The sequence below is a fragment of the Rhinolophus ferrumequinum genome, chromosome 6, assembly GCF_004115265.2.
Source record: "Rhinolophus ferrumequinum isolate MPI-CBG mRhiFer1 chromosome 6, mRhiFer1_v1.p, whole genome shotgun sequence".
NCBI lineage: Eukaryota > Metazoa > Chordata > Mammalia > Chiroptera > Rhinolophidae > Rhinolophus > Rhinolophus ferrumequinum.
Window position 1 is genome coordinate 8886583 of NC_046289.1, and position 22138 is coordinate 8908720.

Below are 22138 nucleotides of genomic sequence, written 5' to 3' on the forward strand. Positions count from 1 at the left end.
GCTTTTTTCATCTAAGTTGTAAATGATACCAGTAATGTCATTTTTTTCCTCTTTTTAATCTTTAAAGCTAAAACTGATTTGGGTTTTTGAAATGGCTGCTGGATTTCATTATCTCCCTTTTATTGAGAACAGTGAGACTTTGAAGTACTTTTTTAATGGTTTCTAAAATGTACACATTATATGGAAATTCTTCTACTTCAAAAAATGGTAATAGGATGTCATCCTAACTGTACAGTGAACTGTGGGTTAAATAATCCTCTCTGGAAATTCTTGTGAAAACGGTAGACAACTTACTTAGGGGAAGTTTGAGCACAACTCTTTTTTTCCCCCTGCTTTTGATTCTGACTTTAAGGTTATTCTTAGTAGCGCATCCATGTTTTTGGTATAAACTTTATCTGTTACATAGCCCCTCTTTAGGGATTATTTTTTAAAAGTAACCGAACTAACATTAAGGGGCTTATGGGAGGCCTTGGCAAAATGGCAGGGCTGAGGTAGCCACTGAGGCTACGACACATAAGAGGTATACGTAAGAGCAGAAGGTACACTTTGCAGTCGAGATCACTGGCTCCTGTCAACCTTCCCCTGGAGAAGTGCGTCAAGTTTGAAGGGAGTCTATTTACACTCTCCCTGGCAGTATGGAAACACAGGGGAAGTGAAGGTACCACCTGTTGTTCATTCCTTTCTCCAGCTGGGTAGAAGATGATCAAAGGGAGAACTAGTGGAGAAACTAAGGGAAACCTGAGTTCCCTCCTCAGGGACCTGGCAAGATAACGTCCTTCCAGGCACAATGCAGTGAACTCAGTTTGTTGTATTATTTCAAGACTGTAAACATTTGGCAGCAATTCCAAAATCAGGTGCAAGTTCAAAAGAAGAAGATAAAAGGTATTGGACTCACATTTGTCATCATGATTGTGAACATTCTTTGTAAGAAACGGTAATAAATCTGGTCACTTGATATGACATGTGGCAGACAGGCATATTTCTGTAGTAGCTTCTCATGAGTTCTCCATTTCAGAGAGGCTGCAGCTCGCTGTTCAGCGGCTGTGAGTGCTGGAATCAAGTCAGGCAGAGATGAAAACTGAGAAAGAAAACACACCAAAAAAAGCAGTGATAAATAAATCAACTGCAGCCTTCAGTCAAATTATTCGGCTGACAACACCCTGGGGAGGGAGATGTTCTTATTCATTTCAGAACTTGGGCATCATCTCAGTTGCCACAGGGAGATCATAATCTGACTACATCAAATACTTTTTAAAAAATCCATAAGTAAAATTTATAACTACTGGAAACAAAATTTTGAAATAGAGATTGGGACTCACAACCCTTCTAATTAAAGTAAAATTTATTAAATTTCATTGTCAGCACACTTTGACCTTCTAAATTCCTATCCTTTTGTCCTCACTAGTTGCTATTCTTGGAATTGTAATTAATGTGAATAAAAACTGGAAATATGACTGTCAACTCCAAGGACAATAAATAAGAATCATGATAATACAAGAATTGAGGAGGAAATTCAAGCTGTTCAAACTCCAACAGACAGTTACTGAGTACCTACTATGTAGCAAGCACTATTTTAAACGCTTCCCATACACCTTTTTATTGATTCCTCACCAACAACGCTGTAGTGTAAGGTAATACAACGTTCAGAGACGTTTTGCTACATGGGATTTACCTTACTGTCTTGGGCACTGCTTTCTCCACCCGCAGACATAAGTTCCAGGATTTCTGGAAGATGATCTATAAGAGCATCTAGTACCTTTTAATAGAGATATTGATTACTCTTACAGTGATTATTACGGCTTTTTCACACTAGTTAATGTCACATGTCAATTACTACATAGAAATAGTGTTATTTACCAAACAACATTTTGGAGGTTTCTAGTTTCTTACTTTTCTTGTATCTTCTTGCTGGAGGGTTTTAGAAACATGATCAACTGCATTGATCAAAACATCTATCACTATCAAACTCGCAAACTATCAAAAGAGATTATTATATCTGCCTCTTGATATTGTTCAAATAGTCTCCATCTGAAACAGCTACTTCTACACAACCAACATTCTCAAAACCTTTTGAAAAGCAGAGTTTAAGTCAGACAACACCCTCACTCATGTCTAATGTTGGTGAGCTGCACATTAGCAAACTAATAGTCATTTAGGTACATAGGATATACTAAATACAGCATCAAGATAAAGTATTGCAAATCTTTCACAAGTATACTCCCCAAACAATGAGAAAAAGAGATATAAAATGTGACATATCATATGATTACAATTGTGTAAAATAAAAACATTTATATAGAAAAAAATGAAAAAAACACAACATAGTAACAGTGATTAGAACTAAAGGCACTCTTGTCTGTCTACTTTTTGGTATTTCCAAAATTGTCCTTAACAAATATACACACATATATTTTTTAAAGCTGAATATATTTTAAAACCTAATATTTTTTTGAAGATCTTCCCAATTTCCAGTCTATGATACAGTAATACGTTGACTTGAAACTTCTAGGGCTAGTCAGCTGAAAGTGTTCATTCAATTCCCAAGAAGTAGAAGGGGAAAAGGCATTTGTATATTCAGACTTAACAAAAACAGAAGTAAAAGTCAAAGAGTAAGAAGATATTACCTCCAGTGATTCGTCTTGTAATAATGTTATTAGTTCTTTATGTATTAAATATACTCCAGAATTCAGAAGTTTAGACACCTAAAATGTAGCAATAAAGTCTCTCAGATTTGAGACTACTAGACATATAAAGGTTATAATAATAATTTAAAAAATACATCCCTGTTAGATACTTCTTCTAAAATGAAATTAGGTTACAACATAAATCTAAAATTAGATTTCTAGAAAAATTAATTGCATACATAATCTGCTTTTTAGTCTGCTTCATAACACACTGGAGTATATGACATATGAGAGTGGGGAATGAACATACAGGGGTGGAAAGTGCAGAAAAATGAACTTATCAGTCATAACTTTGATATCACAAGCAATAATGCAGCCATGGATGCCTCTAGTTTATGCTGGGAAGTCTTACAGCAGCCATCAGGGTCTGACAGGATATCCCACGCTTACAAGCAGTATCCGGGTTCAGAGCTTCCCAAAGAGGCAAATTCTACTGAAGGCCTGAGTGACATGGTGATGGAGAGAACACCTAAGCAAGCAAAACACTGAAGGCTTTTCCCATCAAAGACTTCAGCCTGAGAGGAGCTGGGAGAGTCTAGACTAACCCAGCTCCTTTGTGAAAGTATTTCTTTCCCCTCCAGGAAAACACAACAGTAGATTCACCAGTTGCCACTTCACCTTCATTTATGTACTTATTTATTTACATATTGGGCTTCTGAGTAAAGGTTTGTTTGAAAACAGGGTTCCTACTAAAGAAAATGTTTTAAAACCTGTGCTCTACAGGGTTGCTTTTAACCTGTTGGAAATATTTTCAAAATAATAAACAAGAATAAAGTCAGAACATACTAAAGTAATTATCGGAACCTCACAATAACACTGTTCGGAAAGTTTAAATCCACCAGTGTAGACCGGGGTTGAGTATCACTATTAGCCTCCCTACAGGGTACGATTGTGAGAACAAGGAAACTAGTCGTCTAGCAAATAACTAGATCCATGATTTCCACTCATTCCTGTCACTCGGCTGGCCAGTGCCCTCTGCCTTCTCTCTCCTCCAAAAACAGATTTCTATACATATATTTTCAAAATGATTTAACTGTGCAATGCTGGAATTATGTTAATTAATTATACCATTTAAAGGAAATATTTCCTAGGTTCTGCACAATGAACATCTATTTCATTCATACCAGAAAAAAATGTTATTCAAAAGAAGCAAAGACTATCACTCAACAGCTGACAGAATCTTAAGTAACATTTATAATGATGCTGTGGCTATCTTACACACTCTCAGTCAATCTAACAATTCTTTGACATAGGACTACAGTGCAAGGAAGGGGATGAAAAACTCTCGTTGAGGATAACAGTATTTATTATACCTCTTACAAAGAAAGGAAATATTTTATTATGCCAATCATAAAGAGATTTTTATGTCACAGTTTTGAAGTGGACAAGTTATAGTTTATACATGTTTACCGCAATTATAAGCATACACATACTTACTGTGATCCTTCAAGAAACATGCCCCAAATTTCAGCCTCAAGGGTTAAAAAGCTAATTAAATCCATCATAAAAGTTTCAACTCACTTTTGCGCTTACATTATGGAGAGTTGTTGTAATAGCTGAATCTAAAAGCTATGCTCAAAAATATGATACATTTGTAGTAAAAACAATAAATTTAAATAACCAATCTCTCAATTTTCCACTTGTTCTCAAGTTCGTAAGCTTAGGTACAAACTTAAATATAAATATTATAAAGCATATAAAAACTGATTTTACTTCCAAATCTGCAGCACCCACATTCACACCACAATGTCAACGTAAGGTAAGCACTTAGTAGCAATATATTGAATGACTGGACTAATAAGTGATAAAAATATAATATTTATGTGAATGAATTCTGTAAACATTCTAAAAAAAATATGAGAATTTTAAAATAAGATTTAGGACTAGAATATGAAAGAGATATGGAACCTGTATTTTATAATATATCTGTAAACAGAAGTGTACAGAATATCCAAAAATTATCTAGTGTACACAGAATTAACAACAAACGTAAAGTGGTATGACTTCTTCAGACTTACTTCATAAAAGCAAATAGCAATAGTGTATCTGACTGGTACTTCAGGGTCATGACAAAGGCAGAAGAATGTAGAATAGAGTTCCATGTGGAAGTTTTTAGGATCAACAAAAACAATCATGGCCTGGTGGAGGTGGAAGGGAGAAGATGAGTGGAAAGGAGAGAAAAACATGGATCAATACCTACTGCTACAACCATTTCACTTAAATTGAAATCATGTCCTCTGAGTCATAATTTAGGTAGAAATCATATCTGGAGGATCCAAATGCATGCATATAATTCTATTTGCACATAGAGGTAAATATAAATGACACCAATATTTACTTGGTACCTACTGTATATACCAGACATATTGCTAAGCACCAAGTGTCAAAAATGGCAATATTCTTTAATGCTGTCTATTTACATAATTTTAAGTAATAATCAAAATGCTTAGTCAACACAAATACATAATTTATTACCGGAAAGTTATAAGCACAGTTCTTCCTCACTGAAATATATTTCTTCTCCTGCTCTAGAATCTGGGAAGGAAACTGGTTTTCACTGTGTCCATTTTCTTGTTGCAAACCCAATGTACAAAGTTTCTTATAAAACTCCAAAAATCTCAAGTGTTGATCGGGAGTAAAAATTCCTAAAACAAATGTAAAACCTTTGCTCAATACCTTAATTGAAAACAAAAATTAAAAAGAGAAAAGTACAATAAAAACATAATTGGAACCAAATATTTAAATAAATGGTTAGAGATCATAAATAAAAGCAAAAAGGAGGAAAGAGTAACAATTATGAAGAAATCCAATGGGTCTACTGTTTTACTTTATGTTAATTTTAATAATATTTTAATTTTAGTAGTATAAACTATGCAATGCAGGAATTATGCCTGCATTAATTTCTACAGCATAGATCATACTGTAGACCACTAACAAGTCACTATAATACTAATATTATGGTAAATATTCAAAAATTGCCTGCAGAAAAGACATGTATATGTGTCTGCAGAGGAGCTTAAAAATTGAATCTGAAGAAGGCAAAGTAAACTCAAAATATTTTGATCAATGGACTGGTTCCACATTCATTAACTACCTTAGGGACCTAGGAACTCATCATATATTGCAATACATTTTTTCAACCGCCCATTAAAAGTCTACAATCCACATTAAAAGATGTTTTACTATGGTAGATAGTTATACTTAATTGACGCTTACATTATTATAGTAAGCTAAGAGCTGAGTAATATGTTCAAAATGCCAAGAGTTATGGGTATTATTCTACATTCTAAGCTGAACTTTTCACATGATATGTTAATTATTCAACAAATGGTTAATAATAGCATACTTACTATGCACCAATAGTTAATATACCTGAGTATCTATTATCGTATAGCAACTGTTACATAAATATAAAATATTCAGAAATTTAAAGGGCTATACCTACTTCACTCCGTCATTATTCTTTCAAATAGGTTTTAGTAGCGAAAAAGTCATTCCTAAATGTGTTCTAAATTATGCTATCAAAATTCTAAGACTTCTTAAGATTTTACACACTTAAAGGATAGGTTTTACAACTGAAGAGCTCAAGTTTACTGGCTGAGGTGGAAGAAAAAGGAAAAAAATATTTATAATCTTGAAATTCTTAGGATGCATCATACCGTATAGGCCATGGCATAGTTTTCCTAAATGGAACGATAAGGAAATGAGAATTGATTCATCTGCTTTGAAAGATTTTTCACAAAATGATTTCACTAAGGGAAGTATAGTTTGACTTCTGTCATCTGGAAAACAAAACAAAATAAAACATACTTTAGATCCACTGCCCACACTGCACACTTGGAAATTAATACATATACACAAATTCCAGAAAGAAAGATTACCATGCTAGCCATGTAGTAATAGGACATATCTGAAAATTAGTCATGATGGAGGTATGTGGTGAAGAAGAAGTCAGAAGACAGCTTACATTATCAAAAACTTGACTGCCGGGCTTAGGGGTTTGGACCCTACACTGTGGGCCATAGGGAATAGAATATAGTGATTACAAATTGAAAAGCTAAGCTGACTGCAGTTTTGAGTCTGAACAACTAAAAGAATTCTAATACCACTAATATCAACAGATGAGAAGCAGACACAGAAAATCTTTCTGACTCTCTTTTGTATACATCTCCTCCCATGCTGCAGCTTTCTGATTGAAATTAAGTTAGCTGGTGATAAGTTCTGTATAGTGAATTTCTTCACTTTTATTTTTTAAATGAATCTTCTTTAAAAAGTTGATTTTTTTTGAGTATGTATGCTTAAGTCAGAAGTTTCTGACAGATTAGTAACATTTAAGTCTTGATTCTAAATATTCTGCATTTTCCATAATTCTCCTATTCTTCCAGAAACAAATTACTACTTTATTAAGGATGTGAAAACATTAAGTGCTTATTAGTATTATTATTACTGTTACTATCATCACATTTCAATACCACATCTACTGTCTTAACTAAATGGCATTAATTTAATAAACATTTATTAAATTTCTATAAAACAATCGTATTAAATAGAAGTAGAAAGATGAATAATGACTGACCTTTGAACTTGAGAAACTCACACCAGCAAAGAAACCAAACACAAAAAATATCATCAGACAATGTGATAGTGATCACATTTTCAGAGTTGGTCTAGGGTAGGGGTCAGCACACCTTTTTTGTAAACATTCTAGATTCTGCAGTCTATCTGTCCAAACTACTCAACACTGTCAGTGTAGTACAGAAATAGCTGCAGACACTACAGGTGGGCCTGGCTATGTTCCAATCAGCTTCACTGACAAAACCCGCTGGCAGCAGGATTTGGCCAATGGGCCATAGTTTGCCAATCCCTAGTATAAGGGATTTGGGAAAACATCAGAGAGGAAAACGTATTTGATCTGGGCACTGAAGAAAGAGAAGCAGGCTAGGAGAAAAATACAGGGAAGGGAAAAAAACATAGGGAGATAAAGAGTATGTGGAAAAGCTAAGGTGTGAAAGAATTTGGAATGCCAACATAACGGCAAGTGTGGCTGGATCACCAGATACCAGAGAAGTAGGAAAGAATGGCAGGAAATAAAGCCATGAACACAGGTTAGGCCCAAATTGGTGACAACCAAGTGTGGAGCAGAGAAGGGGAAGAGATCGAAGATGATGTCCAGTTTCTAGTTTGGTTGTCGGGGGTGCCTCGTTATTAAGACAAGTAGATTCATTCAGCCCGTCGGCCATTCACTGTGCACTGCAGTTTTTACTCCTATAGCCTATCCGCCTTTACTCCTATAAACTTGTCATATGGCCTAAATGACTGTTCTGTAACTTCATACATAATTGTCTACATTGCAATAATCCTTAAAAGGCTCTCCCACTTCAGATAAAATGTTAATCCAAACAACTGTAATCCTGCAATTACACAATAGCGTTTTGCACCCAAGTACTTGACATTTAGCCCTCTGAATTCCATCCTATCAAAATGGTTAATGCTTACTGATAAACCAAAGTCCAGCATCAGTCAAGAGTCTTTGTGATTTGATTTGCACAATACTCAGCAGAACAGCTGATTGTCTTTGTGATTTGATTTGCACAATACTAAGAAATACCTCCTTACTCATTCCCACTCAAATTCCCCATTCCAAATTTCTCCTGAGAGCCATGAGATTTCTAACATTAAAATACTAAGGAGAGGAAACTAATTTAAATATTGTTTTAATCAAGATCTTTCTTAGGGTCAATTAGCTGAGCAAGTTACAGGTTAATGACCAAGCCAAATTTTTAGTCCTACACACAGGTCAGTTAAATTTTGATGAGAGAAAAGAGAGAGGTATGGAATATGTAGCAATACTGGGGGTGCTATGAGGGTAAAAGGGGCAGAAGAGAGGGCACCAAAAGAAAAATGGCCATAAAAAAAGAGACAGGAAGCGAAACTGAACATTCATCATGAAACTTAGCATAAGAAACCCTGTCCTGCATCTATCTTTCCTCCTTATTAGTGATACAAAACCTAAGGGAAAGCACTGCTTTTAGAAGCAAAGATGCATCCACATGAAGATTTACCTGTATCAAATATGTCAAGCAGATTAACCAAAGTTTCAAATGCTGCAAGCCGCACACTGCTGCTTTCATCCCTAGAGAGTTCTATTAATTCAGGGAGCACCACGCTTTTTGTAAGTTCTGTCCTGCACAATAAGCAGTGGAAGAAAATAAAGCAAATCAATAAATCTGTAGCAAGAACTTACTAATAACAAGTCACTTGCTGGGTTAGATGCTATAGAAAATAGGAAAAATAAACACATAGCTCCTGCTTTCCAGAAACTTGCAGTCTGGCTGAGAAAGCATGATATAAACATAAGAAACATTAATAGTAACTGAAAAATTACTTAAATCAACTCTAGTTTCCCCAGCACAATATTATTACCTACAGAGATCTAAATGGCTAGTTTCTAATATAGTTATACAAATTATAATACACTTTTTCGTTTTAAGCAACTATAGCAAAACAGATTTGTGATCGTCTTTGTTGAGGCAGATAGTAGAATTCAGATCTGATGGGGCTGATAGTTGGCTCTTGCCTCTGTCCATGTTTTTTTTCTTTTATCAGATTGGAAGGCTGTTGATGAAGGGGGACCATGTCGGGGATGGCTACGTAAGAACACCAGAGGCAACTTCATCTCGTGAAAAGAGAGATGGAGATGACTGCGTGTCCAGTACGTCTTCTGGCCCAGCCTCCTTAGAACAGGCCAATGGAAAAGGCACAAATAAGTGAGGGTTCTTGAAATGCTGGTGCTGGTGTGTTGTTTTGGCCAACCACAGAACTCAGGATCATCTTCAACAGTACTTAAGCTGGAGCAGACAGCTACCATCAGATGACAACAAATCAGAGCCAGCCCCTGAGTAGATTCATATCACACAACCAGACCCCAGGATTCCTGCTTGGCCATCTGGGCAACCTGCCTATTTCATTCATGTCATTATCCCTGACCATATATCTTACTCCCTTGTGACACCATGGAGGGTTAGGTTGTAATTACTAGCATGTAGGCTGATAAAACTGGATTTCTACAAAGACAATAGGATCAGGCTGTCCTCAGACTTCTGTTCCATATACTTAAATGCCAGAAGGGATTTTAGTAGAATGGCTATAACTTAGAAATCTGCCCGAGCCAGGGTGGAATTTACATTTGAAAGCAAGAGAAAGATATTCTCATGAATACACGAACTTAGGGAGGATACAATCCGCACATACTTCCTGAAAAAAATCACTCCACTATAATCCAATTTGCTAAGAGAAACTAAAGAAAGGGAACTATTTGCATCCTATACGTGTTGGTCTGCCATGCTGCCTTATTTCCCCTCGACTCTTACATTGTGACAAATGGGCAAAGAAAATGACCATATACTTCATAAAAAGACCAGTGGCTAATAACCATATATTCAGCCTCATTGTTCAACTTCATTAGTTGTCAGAGAAATATATTCATTTAATGAACATATATGAGCAACTGCCTTAAGTAAGCACTAGATTACATGTGGCTGATGTAACAATGAAAAAGATACAATCCTGTGTCCCAGGGGCTTAGAGTTTAGCAAGATATATATAGTCAAGTAGACAGACAGTTATTGAATATGAAACATTTGCAAAAACAATAGTGAAATATTACTTTTGCCAATGAAATTGAAAAAGTTAATGATCAACTGCATTATTGCAAAGATTCAGGAAAACTTCAAGTACTACTGCGAGAAGCATAAAGTTAGTCTTTGAATTCCACAAGACATAAAATTTTGCTTACTTTTTACCTATTTTATTCCATTTTCAGAGATGAGTCTGAGGAATTAGTTGTTTATGTCAAAATTTATGAAATTATAATAGAAGTAGACACTTAGCTAATATTCACTATGTGCCAGGTACTTTACATAAGCACTTTACATAAGCTAGGTGGATTCTTTCTAGTTTTCCTTCTGTAAATTAATCCTTAAACGATAATCCTGAATTAATTTTCAGAACTATTGATGTGAATACACAATGACCTGCCCATTTTTAACAGTGGCAAATATCAGATGACAAAAAAGTAGACTACAAAAAGACAACAGCACACTCTCCCAATAGGTTCTGATCCTGACGAAGGAACCCAGATCTGAGTACAGCTGAATTAATTACGGCCCACAACGACCCCGAGTCAGCTTAGCCTTAGAAGACCGATCATGAAAAGTTGGTTCTGAGATCAAAATTAGGGAATCGATTCCTAGTAAATACAAGTGCACACTTTTTATATCGTGACATTTTCCCTTCCTGGATCTAGGCATTTGGAATGACAGCTGAGTAACCTCAGGTGAGAAGAAAAGAAGTGAACATGACTTGAATGCCTACCACCGTGTGAAGGATTTCCACTTTTATCTCTTAATCCAGACACATTAGGAGGTACTTGTTATGATCATTGTTAAGATGATATAAAGTTTAGCCTTTCAATGGCATGTTTTCATGGAATACATGAAGAGGATATGCATGTTTGCAATCCAGAAATAAGAATATGACATAGAAATTGAAAGTATACTTACCCAATGCCCTGAGCTATATTTTCTAATTGCCGACACATACAAGATCGAACTTCATATTCTACATCTTGACAGAGCGATTTGACTAAGGGAAGTATTTCTCTTTTAATGCTTATAGAGGGAGGAAAGAAACATGCAAATAGATGAATGTTTTAGAACAACAGAATAATTAATATTTTCAAACAATTATCCTTAAAATGTTAGCTTAATAACAAATATATTAATACTTTAATATAAAGCTTTATGATTTACAATGTATTTTTACACATGTGATTACATTTGGATGTTATCATCAACTACTTGTAAATTATGTATGTGACTGAGTCTTTTTAAAATAATGGTTAATTTTAGATTGACAGTTAAACATTCTAGCTAAGACAAAAAGCTGTAGGCAAGTGGAATATCTGATTCTAGCAACCATCAACCAAAATTATTCTTCCACTTTATATTTTACTCTTGTGTCATAATTACACACCATTCCATTTCTCCCTTTGGGATTTATCATCTGGGCAGAGAGTAGCATACAAATTATAAATATTCTCATCTCAAAATAAAATGTGTTACTCAAAATAATGAATTATAGCAATAATGGAAGAAAGCAGAAAAACTAATTTTATGTCATTTTTACCAACTTTTGAAGTCTATGCCATTTTATCCTCAAAACTATACTAGGTATGTGACAGGTAGAGCAAGATAGGAAACAGAAGAAAAGTTAACCTTATTGATTTTGAAAAGCCATGAGATCAAGAAGAAATGCATCTGAATAAGCAGACTTCTAAGGATTCTATAAAGTTAAAACAGCTAAATTTGTATGCAGTATGGAATAATACAAATCTAATATAACTGTTAGTCACACAGTTATTATACATTTTTAAATCAATTTAATTTAATAAAATAGACAAAAGTTAATCCAAATACTCACATATGGGCATCAAATTTGTTGGTCAATTTTCCTAAAATTTTACAACTAACTAAACGAGACTGGACTGTTTGGGAAAGCTGTGCCTTGGAAACAAGTGGGTTCAAAATCTAAAGAGAAAGATTTAAAGAACAAATTCACAAAATTTTATATATTCTTGACACTAATGTCAGCTATATTGTTCAAAGAATATTTTAATGTTCTAAATGGTTTTAAAGAATCTGAATAAGAGTTTGAGGTGCACAGTTGTTCATAAACTTGATCACTTTGCTTGTGTTCTAGGTTAATGTACGTACACACACACACAGACACACACACAGAGGGTGCCAAAAAAATGTAAACACATTTTAAGAAAGGAAAAAACTGTATTAAAATTACGCTACAGGTAACCACTTTGAGCACCTCTTGTAATTGCAGAAGTCAAACGTGACTTGTATTCATCTTTTGTTATCGGTATATATTGAGTATTACAATTTTAAGACAGTTTTTTCCTTTCTTAAAATGTATATACATTTTTTTGGCTATTATATATATATATGGTAATAAATTACAAAATTAAAAACCATCAGGAACAAAAAAGATTGAATTAAAGCTTATGGCGAAGTCTGTAATGATCTGTACAGACATAAAGTATAACTGTGAAATATACATTTTCAAAAGAAAAAAGCAAATTAATTACCAGCTACCCTGAAATTTATTTTTATTCCATAGAGATTTTTATATTTAGCCTAAAGGAATGCAAAACATTAGAGATTATAGCTTCAAATAGATTCTACTAAGCAATTCTGTCATTTGAATACAATAACCCAAGTCTAATACTGTATTAAGCATATACTGGGCACTCAAAAACTCAACAGCATGATAGACTGTAAAGAACTATGAGGATCAGGTCCTGATTCTGGTCCTAGCTCTTTAATTTGCCCAGGTCATCTTGCTATTTCTCATCCCAAGATTTCTCATCTACTTAAAATGGAAATTACAAGATGGCGTAGTAAGATCCCCCCAAGTTCTAAAATTCTATGAATCTAATAAAAGGGTCAACCGGTTTTCCTTCTCTCAACAAAGTAAACAGAATTCCTGAATGCATAATGATAAATATAATTTACAAGTAAAATATTTGAAATAAAATAAAATGCATATTTAAAATCTTAAAAAATCACGTTAAATAACACATGGTATTCTAGAGTAAAAAACTGCATTCTACTATATATTCCTCTTCAAAAAATATAAATAACACATCAACATTACGTTCAACACTTAAATATGTGTAACCATCTAGATATTTGGCATCAAATATACAAACATCCTTAAAACTGGGTAAATCTTCCCATTTTTCAAGCAAGTGTTTTGGCATTGAGATAGGACCACAAACTGAGAGCAAAGAAAGGACAAAGACTCTTCACGAATTCCACAGAGGATACTGATAGATAACTGTTTTTTTCAACCAGGACATATTTGAAAAGAAATATATATCAGGATCATGCTCACAGGATGAAAAATCATTTCATTAGAGAACAAATTTCCTTTCTAATTTTCCTATTCTCTCATCATAATTTACTAAAAGTTTCCGAGAAGGGTATGTTGAACAATGTTGGAAATTAAAAAGCAAACAACAAATTGGTAATAATATTTGCAACAAATATAACCAAGGACTGGCAACCCTGATAGATAAATAGCACATACAGTGATCAAAGGATATAATCAGACAATTCCAAAGGAATAAACAAAACAGATAAAAATGTAGTACATGAGATAATATTCACAGCATAATTTTAAAAATTCCAGTTAAAATGTAATTCCATTTTTGGCCTATCGAATTAAATTGGAACACTATTGCTGATAAAAGTCCAGGGAAACGCATTTTCATATTGCTTGTCAACACCCTGAAGGATATTAATGCCCTCTGACCCAGTAATTTCACTTTTTTGGAAGACATAATTAAGGAAATTATGTAAAAAACAGGGAAAGCTCTACAGAGATGTTCATTAATGTCTTATTTTTAATAAAATACTGAAAACAGGCTTAAATGTCTAATAAGTAAAATATTTTGTAGCTACTACCAAATGAGTTTAAAATAACATAGGAAAATAATGCTAAGTGTAAAACAACCATATATACATTCAATATGATGATTAATATGGCCAACAGCAACCACACATAGGGAAAAATCTGAAATGAAAATATATCAGAATGTTAAAAGTGGCTAAGCACAGAACCGTGATTTTCCTTCCTACTATTTTCTGTATAACTCAAATTTTCTATAATGAACCTGTATTGCTTTCAGAGGGGAAATAACTTTATTCTTTTTTTTAAAATACAATTTTTATCAAAAACAAAAACCAAAAAAACGAAACCTTAGAGTGACTTACTTATTAGTATTTACAAAACAAAACAAAACAAAAAAACTGACTCTGGGTGGTGAATACACAATGATACATTACAGATTAATTAAAAAAAAAAAAAGAATTACCTCATGTCTTAGGGTTTCTTTGGGCAATACTTCTATCACAAACAGAAGAGTTTCCAGCCATGCATTGCTGACCCCTGATTGACACAGATAAAACATGCCAAATGAAATGTCTCACAAATTCAGTTTCAACTCAGCCATTAATAGGTACGATGGTATTTAATGATAAAACAGAATCATTACTTTCATTACTAGTTTTAAAAGTTTCTCTATTTTTTATCTTAGCCAACATCTAGAAAACATGTATCTTTAAAAATAATATCGGGGCGGGGGGATATCTTTAACCCAAATTGTGCATTTTTTGCCACACAATAATATAAACACAAATGTTGCAAAATAAAAAATATATCTAAGAAGAAAGTATAAATCATAAGATGAACTAATGGGTCTTCAGCTTTCAAGGATCCTGAAGTTTGTGGATTTTCAAAGGAGATAACCACGGCTATTTTCAGTCACACTAATGATCAACGCTTGGGTAGCATGGCTTCATTCAGTTATCCTCACCAGGCTAACAAGATCCAAAGAACATCCTGGCCACATACAATAAACAATAAATAAGGATATAATTAAGCATGCCAGGCCGCTGACCTGCATCCCTGTGTTCCAGATGTAGTAGAATGACTTGGAGGAAGGAGTGGGCGTAAGTATGAATTGACACTGAATCTTCCTGTAGAATGGTCAAAAATGACACCGCGGCCGTTAACTGCATTTCCACTCCTGCAACATGCAGGACTTCCTGTATAATCAGAAAGAGTTTGCTGTTACATAGATGAGAGATCAGAAGCTATAATTTTTAAAACTCCAAGGTCATAGAAACCAATCATAGTCATATTCCATAAATAACTATGTATAACTTTTAAGAATATGTAATTCCTCTTATTACTTTAGTTAAGAAAACTATATTAATCTGTCCCTGACCACGTAAGTCATTACACCACATAAAGTTTAAATGTCTTAGGAATTTATGAAGTTAAATAATGTTCCATTGGTTTACTGAATGAAAATTATAAAAGTATATAAACTTTTAAATAGACTAGGCATTTTTGACAGATTCCAACTTCTATCTTGCAATTTGTATCACTCAGTTTGCCATCATACCTAGGATAACAACATCAAAGCTCAGAGAATCACATGTGTCTTCATTATTTGTATTTCTGCTTCAAAAAATAAACATTATGCATTTTACTATAAAAAAGAAATACCTCTAAGATTGTGCAAATGAATTTTCCCCTTTAAACAACTGGCAAGAACATAAATTACCAGGAAGTAAACTACTTTTAAAAGAAGGAATTTTTAAATATAATATGTTTTTTAAAACTAATTATTTTCATTGCCATCTCCATTCACCATTTTGAAAAATTTTGAAGTGTATATTCAAAGTTAAAGCCTACACAAGAATATTAGTTTTCAACACACTGAAAAGTGAAAAAAAAAACCTTTCCATATAAAGCTCATCAAAGATACCACCTATAATAGAAGAGAGAGTGTGTGTATGATGTAAAGGTACTGTAAGTATTACTTTGTTTAATCAGTTATATCAATTAGGAAATTTTCCCTTGAATGCCTATTTTGTAAGTAACATAGAAGGTTAATAGAACAATGTGGAACTTACAGCCATAAAACAAAGTTTCATAGCGGTGATTTTAAGAAAATTAATCTTTTCTACATCATTTCCTAATATATGTAATGTGAATAATAATACTGTCTTCTTAGAAATTTAAATCATTTAAACAGAACTTATGATTTACCAACTTGTACAAATTGAGCATTAAATAATGACCATTATACATTCAACTGTCTCCTCTCTACACTGGGCTACTTAGTAGGAATCTCATCTTGTCCACACCTGAAATTATCTTGTCCTCAAACCTGCTCCTCCTCCACTTTTCATCTCAGTAAACAGTAAATGATAACTCTGCTCTTCCAGTTGTCAACCCCAAAACTCTGAGGTCATCCTTAACTCCTACCTCCATCACTACCACCCTGGTCCAAGCCACCATCATTTCCTGCCTGAATTATTTCAATAACCTGTTAACTAGTCCCTGATTCCATCACTGCCCCTCTATACAGCAGCCAGAGGTTTTTATAAGTCAGATCATGTCATTTCTCTGCTCCAGACTCTCCAAAGGCTTCATATCCTACTCAAAGGAAAAGTCAAACTCATTTCAATGACTTACAAGACCTGTTCCCAATTCCCCCTTTTCCCAGATTTCCACATGGTTGGCTCCCTGATTCTTTCAAGCCTCTGTTCAAATGCCACCTTTTCAATGAGCCCTCCCTAGGACCCTAATGTAGACTGAAAGCCACTCCCTTGCCCCAGCTCTCACCACCCCATTTACAGGCTTATTACCTCCATCATCCAACACGTTCATTTGTTTATGGTCTATTTCTGACATCTAGAACATAGGCTTCACGATTGCAAGAATTTTTGTCTGTTTTGTTCTCCCCTACTCCTAGCAAACAGCAGGCATTCAGTACAATGGCCGGATGACTGAATATCTCTCACCCTTTCTCCTAAACTTTCTGCTCTTGGTATTTTCTCACTTCACACACATTTTCCACATCTCCTGAAAGGTGGCTTCAAGAGATTTTAAGGTGAGTCCTAAAGATTAGGGTTTGGTAGAATTAGACACAAGGCCAAGCAAAAATGGATCACGTAGAAATGCATTCTCAATCCTCTTTCTATCGTGTCAATAAGGAGATGTCCCTGCCATCTTCTAACCATGATTTAGACCATGTACCCAGACTCCTTGATTCAGCATGGTGGGGCTGCCAGTCATTGAGCTAAGAGATAACACATGTCATTCTACCACAGAAGAAACAGACTTAGAGCCTTCAAATATTCTGCCAAAGGCCCATGAGCTAGTAACTGACAACTCTAAGGCAGAACCCTTGTCTACCCGATATCAAATTTAAGCAATGAATTCTTTCTCACATTTCCACACGTCCATTCATCATTTATTAAGACATGACTTCAATCCATCCTAAGCCTTCGTGTGGAAAGGTGGGAGATACGGCAGTGGCTTACTGGGGCATATGCTTACATGGGATGGTTACTGCACAGAAACACTATGATTGTTTTGTTTTAAACTTTTCTATCACATGCATACACATTACAAGTTTTTTCAACCAATAGTCAATTATGTATCTTAAGAGTTCTTGACTGACAGAAAACGAGAAGACATGATAAAGCGTAAAGCAGAAGCAGCAATTGGTCTCTGAAATCAGCCCATCCACATCCCCTTGTTTTACTGTTTCCAAAGCAAACATTTGTTCCACACTAACAATTCTGGATTTGGAAAACGCTTTTAAATTTGATGTGGCCGGTATACATCACTTACAGGTTTCAGAAGCACAGCTTTTATTTAGAAACAGAAAGTACTTTGTGAAGAAATAGTAAAATAAATTGTGAGGGCCACAACGTACATTCCGGGTTCACATGAGTCTGCTGTTTTAAGTTCCAAGAGATGTAATTCTGCCCCCTCTTAAAAAGTCATTAAAGTCCTGGGTTTTGTACGTATGCAAACTCTATGCAAAGAAGGACTTGAGAAGCTCTCCAACGTCATATCTTCTTACTGTATTACTTAGTCTTGATTCCCGCAGCATTTGCCCCAACCATTTTGCATTTAATTTTCGAAAAATCCTCAAGTCTTATCGGGATTTGGGTTTTTCTCTTGTGCTGATTTCAACATCTGGGACTGTCCACTGTTAAGAAACCAGCACAGACTAAGAGATTTTGTCACTGCTAAAAATCAACTGATTTCTAAACATATTTTTCAGAAACATAACACAATAAGAGTTTGATACTTACCATTAAGTATTCTCGTCCACAGAGTCACACCTTCTGGACAAACATAGTGAGATCCATACTCTCTGGGTAAATAAGTGTGTATCCTCATGGACCTTGGAAGACACTGAAAAGTAAATTCTTCTATTGCTTAAGTGTATGCCTCAGTGCCAGTACCCTTCCTCTTACACACTATTGTATGGCTGGCATTCCAACCTGAATTCCTCAAAAATGTAATGAGACATTTGATAAATGAGTTAATGGTACAATTCCAAATTTAAAAACCTATTCCCATTCAAGGAAGGAAAATGTACTAGACACTTCTGTGTTTAAATTCATTCTGTAGTTAGCATGAATGGTGCAAGAAAGCATTTTGTGAAACGATGGAATACAGTCCTTGCAGTGAGGGAAACTGCCCTGTCTCCAATAAACCCACATTATATGCGTCAAGAAGAGATTTCTCTTTGCAATACACGATATAGAGAAGCATTAAATAAATCACTGGCTTATTCCAAAAGAGCAAATACTTTGGATTCAGACATTTGGAAACTAAATTTACTGAATAAAACTGGTAAACACATTTACCATAAATGGTGCTGGTTAAAGGTAAAGGAAGCCCTAAATTTACGAAGTATCTTTGTATATTTTTAGAGATAACATCACTGATATTTTGAAATTAATAGGGACTTAAATATTGAAGATCTAGGATACCTGCAGTTTTGAGGGTTGTAAATGTGAATTTTTAGCAACTAACAGTAACAGTGAACAGCTCTTTTCACTATAAAATGATAATATTTATAAAAGACTTTAAAACTGAGCTAAATATGAGTAATTGGAACATGCCAGCTCTACGATATCTTCAACAATTAACTACGATACCTCATTCTTTTCCCTATCACTGACTGCCACATTCCCCACTACAATAAAGGGTGGGGAACGAGTTGAGAGAGCTGAAAATCAAACTCTGAGAGGGAAAAAATAGCGGAGACAATAAACAGGAACAAAAGAGATGTGCTTCATCCTTCTTTAAATCTGTATTTCAGTGATTAGCAAGGTTCATGAGGAGGTACACATAAAAATATCCCAAAGATTTCTTTCCTTAAGGCAATACCAATCCCATAGTAACAACTAGCATCTGACCACTGTAAATGTACAATGAAGGATCCTGCCATGCAAAATCATGACAACAGCAAAACAAACACATTTCAAGACAATGGTTATGAAATTGAACTTTTAGCTGCACTACTCTGCTAAGTCATTTTTACATATAATACATTAGAATCATGTCATTTCATGATTTAGGCTTAAAATGTAAATAAGCAATTTAAAGGTTAAAAAGGAAAGATGTGCTTATCAAACAAAACACCTATTTACTGGACATAATGGCTATAGGTTATTATTTCAAATGATCCATTGTAGCCATATTTAATTAAATATTTTTTGAAAAAATTATAAACTGTTTTCTGGGGGGAAGCAACACTGGAAAGTATGGCAAATTTCTATAAGCAAGTGGAAATAAGGCTTTCTTTCTAGTCAGTCACTGCTTTTCCCTTCTATCCTAAAGTTTCTCTAAAGTAACCCAATGAAAATCTAATTCTGATTATGTAATTTTAATTTCATTAAGTTATTTATTAAGGACCAGCATCATACTAAGCATCCTGGGAAATTGGAGAAAAATCAAAGACACGGTTCCCTACCGTTGAGGGCCTCCTGTTGCTTATATACACTCAAGCATTCACCAAATATTTATTCAGTTACATTCAAGACTAGGTGATGGAGACTGAACAATGAGCAGGACTGGCAATGTACCTGTTAATACTGTAATTAAAACCGTGAATAGAGACCAGGATGAGAGGTACAAGATGGCATAAGAACATCTAATGGGTGGCCTGATCTCTTCTGAGGAGAGGGTCACCGACAAGTAACAATGAGCCCATGTGAATACAAAGAAATAACTAGACAAAAGTTGGAATAAAGAGGCAGGAAAGCAAGAAGATTTAAGAAAAAAAGAATTTGCACTGAGAAGTAAGGAGGAGTATGGTAGATTCAGGAACTGAAAGGAGGTCAGTGTGCCTGGAGCCGAGGCTAATGAAACAGACAGAGCCCAAATTATGAAGGGCCTTAGATGCATGAAGCAAGAGAATATACAAACTGCAGTCCTAAATGCTTTGAAATATCATGCCGATTATCAAGATGAAAATGAACCAGAAAGTAGTGAGGTAGGGTGCGATGGGAGGGAGGTAGTAGGTGAGGATCACTCAGGAAGCTATTACACTTATCTAGGCAAACCCTCAGAGTAGCTTGGACTAGGGTGAAGGCAGGGTGGTTGGAAAGAGGTGGATGGATTCAAGAAATATTTAAGAAATAAAACAAGCAAGATTGTATAAGCAAGCAATAAAAGAACAGATAGTATCAAGGCTGACTCCCCAAATCCTGGCTTGAAAACCATATGGGTAACAATGTTACCCATTAGGATAGGGGACACTAGAGGAAGCCCAGGTGTCAAAGGAAAATACGAGAAGCTCAATTCTGGACTTGTGCCTTTGACATAACTTTGAGGCATCCAAATAGAGACCACAAACAGGAAATTGTATTTATAGATCTGATACTCTGAAAAAGTCTGCTATAAATGAGAATTTATATGGAATAGAACTGATATGGATGATATTTTAAGGCTTGGGTGTGGATGAGATTGCCTACAGAGAAAACATAGACGGAAAGTGGAGATATGCTACTGTAAACAAAATTTCACTCCAACAAAACAAAGGTGTTGAAGAACTCAAAGTTTAAATAAAGAGATCCATCATGAGTGTTTTGGGAGAATATTTCATTTTAAGTTCTGGACTATTCCTAACACATCATTAGAAAACAATCTATCAGTCTGTGTGCAGTAAGGGTGATGACAGAGTGTGGTGAAGGGGTGTACGCAGGTGCACGACAGAAACATTTTGGGTTAATATGAATAGCTCTAGTATTTTCTTTTATAGATGTATCATAAATGATGTTACCTGACAAAAAAAAAAAAGACAGTTTTTCTTCTTTCTCTGCAATGTGGATACCTTTCATTTCTTTTTGTTGCCTTACTGGCCTTGCTAGAATGTCCAGTAGTGTTGAACAAATGTGGTAAGAGTGGACACTCTTGACTTGTTCCTGATCTTAGGGAACAGCACTCAAAAAACAGGTCTCAAAAAACAGCACTCAAGTTTTTCACCTGTAAGTATGTTACCTGTAGGTTTTTCCAAAGAAGCTCCTGACTATCCCTAGTTTATTTTTTTATTTTTTATTTTTTTTAATTTCTCAGGAATGACTGTTGTATTTTGTCAAATGCTTTTCCTAAATCTACTGAGATAACCAGATGGTGGTTTGCTTTTTTAGTTTGTTGATATGACTTACATTGATTAGTTTTTGAATTTTGAACTAACCTTGAATTCCTGGGATAAACTCCAATTGGTCATGATGTATTACCCTTTTTATATACTGCTGGATTTAATTTTCTGCTTTTCACAAGATGTTTGCATCTAAGCTCATGAGGCATATGCATCTAGTTTTTTGTTTGTTTGTTTGCTTTTGTAATGTCTATGTCTCATTTGGGCGTAATGTTGGCCTCATAGGATGACTTGTAAAGTTCTTACTTCCTCCTCTATTTTCCAGAAGAATTTGTGTAGAATCTTATTTCATTTAAATTTACCCTAATTTTTACCATTTCTGGTATTGTTCATTTCT

At 34.7% G+C, this 22138-nt stretch overlaps 1 protein-coding gene across 7 annotated transcripts in view; it reads right to left on the reverse strand.

Moving 5' to 3' along the window:
- Positions 1–22138, reverse strand: part of PPP4R4 (protein phosphatase 4 regulatory subunit 4) — a 99678-nt gene that overhangs the window by 27946 nt on the left and 49594 nt on the right. For 4 of the 7 annotated variants that reach the window (XM_033109270.1, XM_033109269.1, XM_033109271.1 and 1 more), the window contains 11 exons: positions 15217–15364; positions 14632–14705; positions 12165–12271; positions 11246–11353; positions 8747–8868; positions 6344–6466; positions 5160–5329; positions 4703–4822; positions 2625–2702; positions 1673–1756; positions 896–1078 (listed from right to left, as the gene is read on the reverse strand). In XM_033109270.1, the coding sequence (XP_032965161.1) occupies positions 896–1078; positions 1673–1756; positions 2625–2702; positions 4703–4822; positions 5160–5329; positions 6344–6466; positions 8747–8868; positions 11246–11353; positions 12165–12271; positions 14632–14705; positions 15217–15364 (1317 nt within the window). Of the gene's footprint in view, positions 1–895; positions 1079–1672; positions 1757–2624; positions 2703–4702; positions 4823–5159; positions 5330–6343; positions 6467–8746; positions 8869–11245; positions 11354–12164; positions 12272–14631; positions 14706–15216; positions 15365–18439; positions 18543–22138 lie in introns of all 7 variants that reach the window. The other 3 variants (XM_033109273.1, XM_033109274.1, XM_033109272.1) reach the window with 2 other exon arrangements.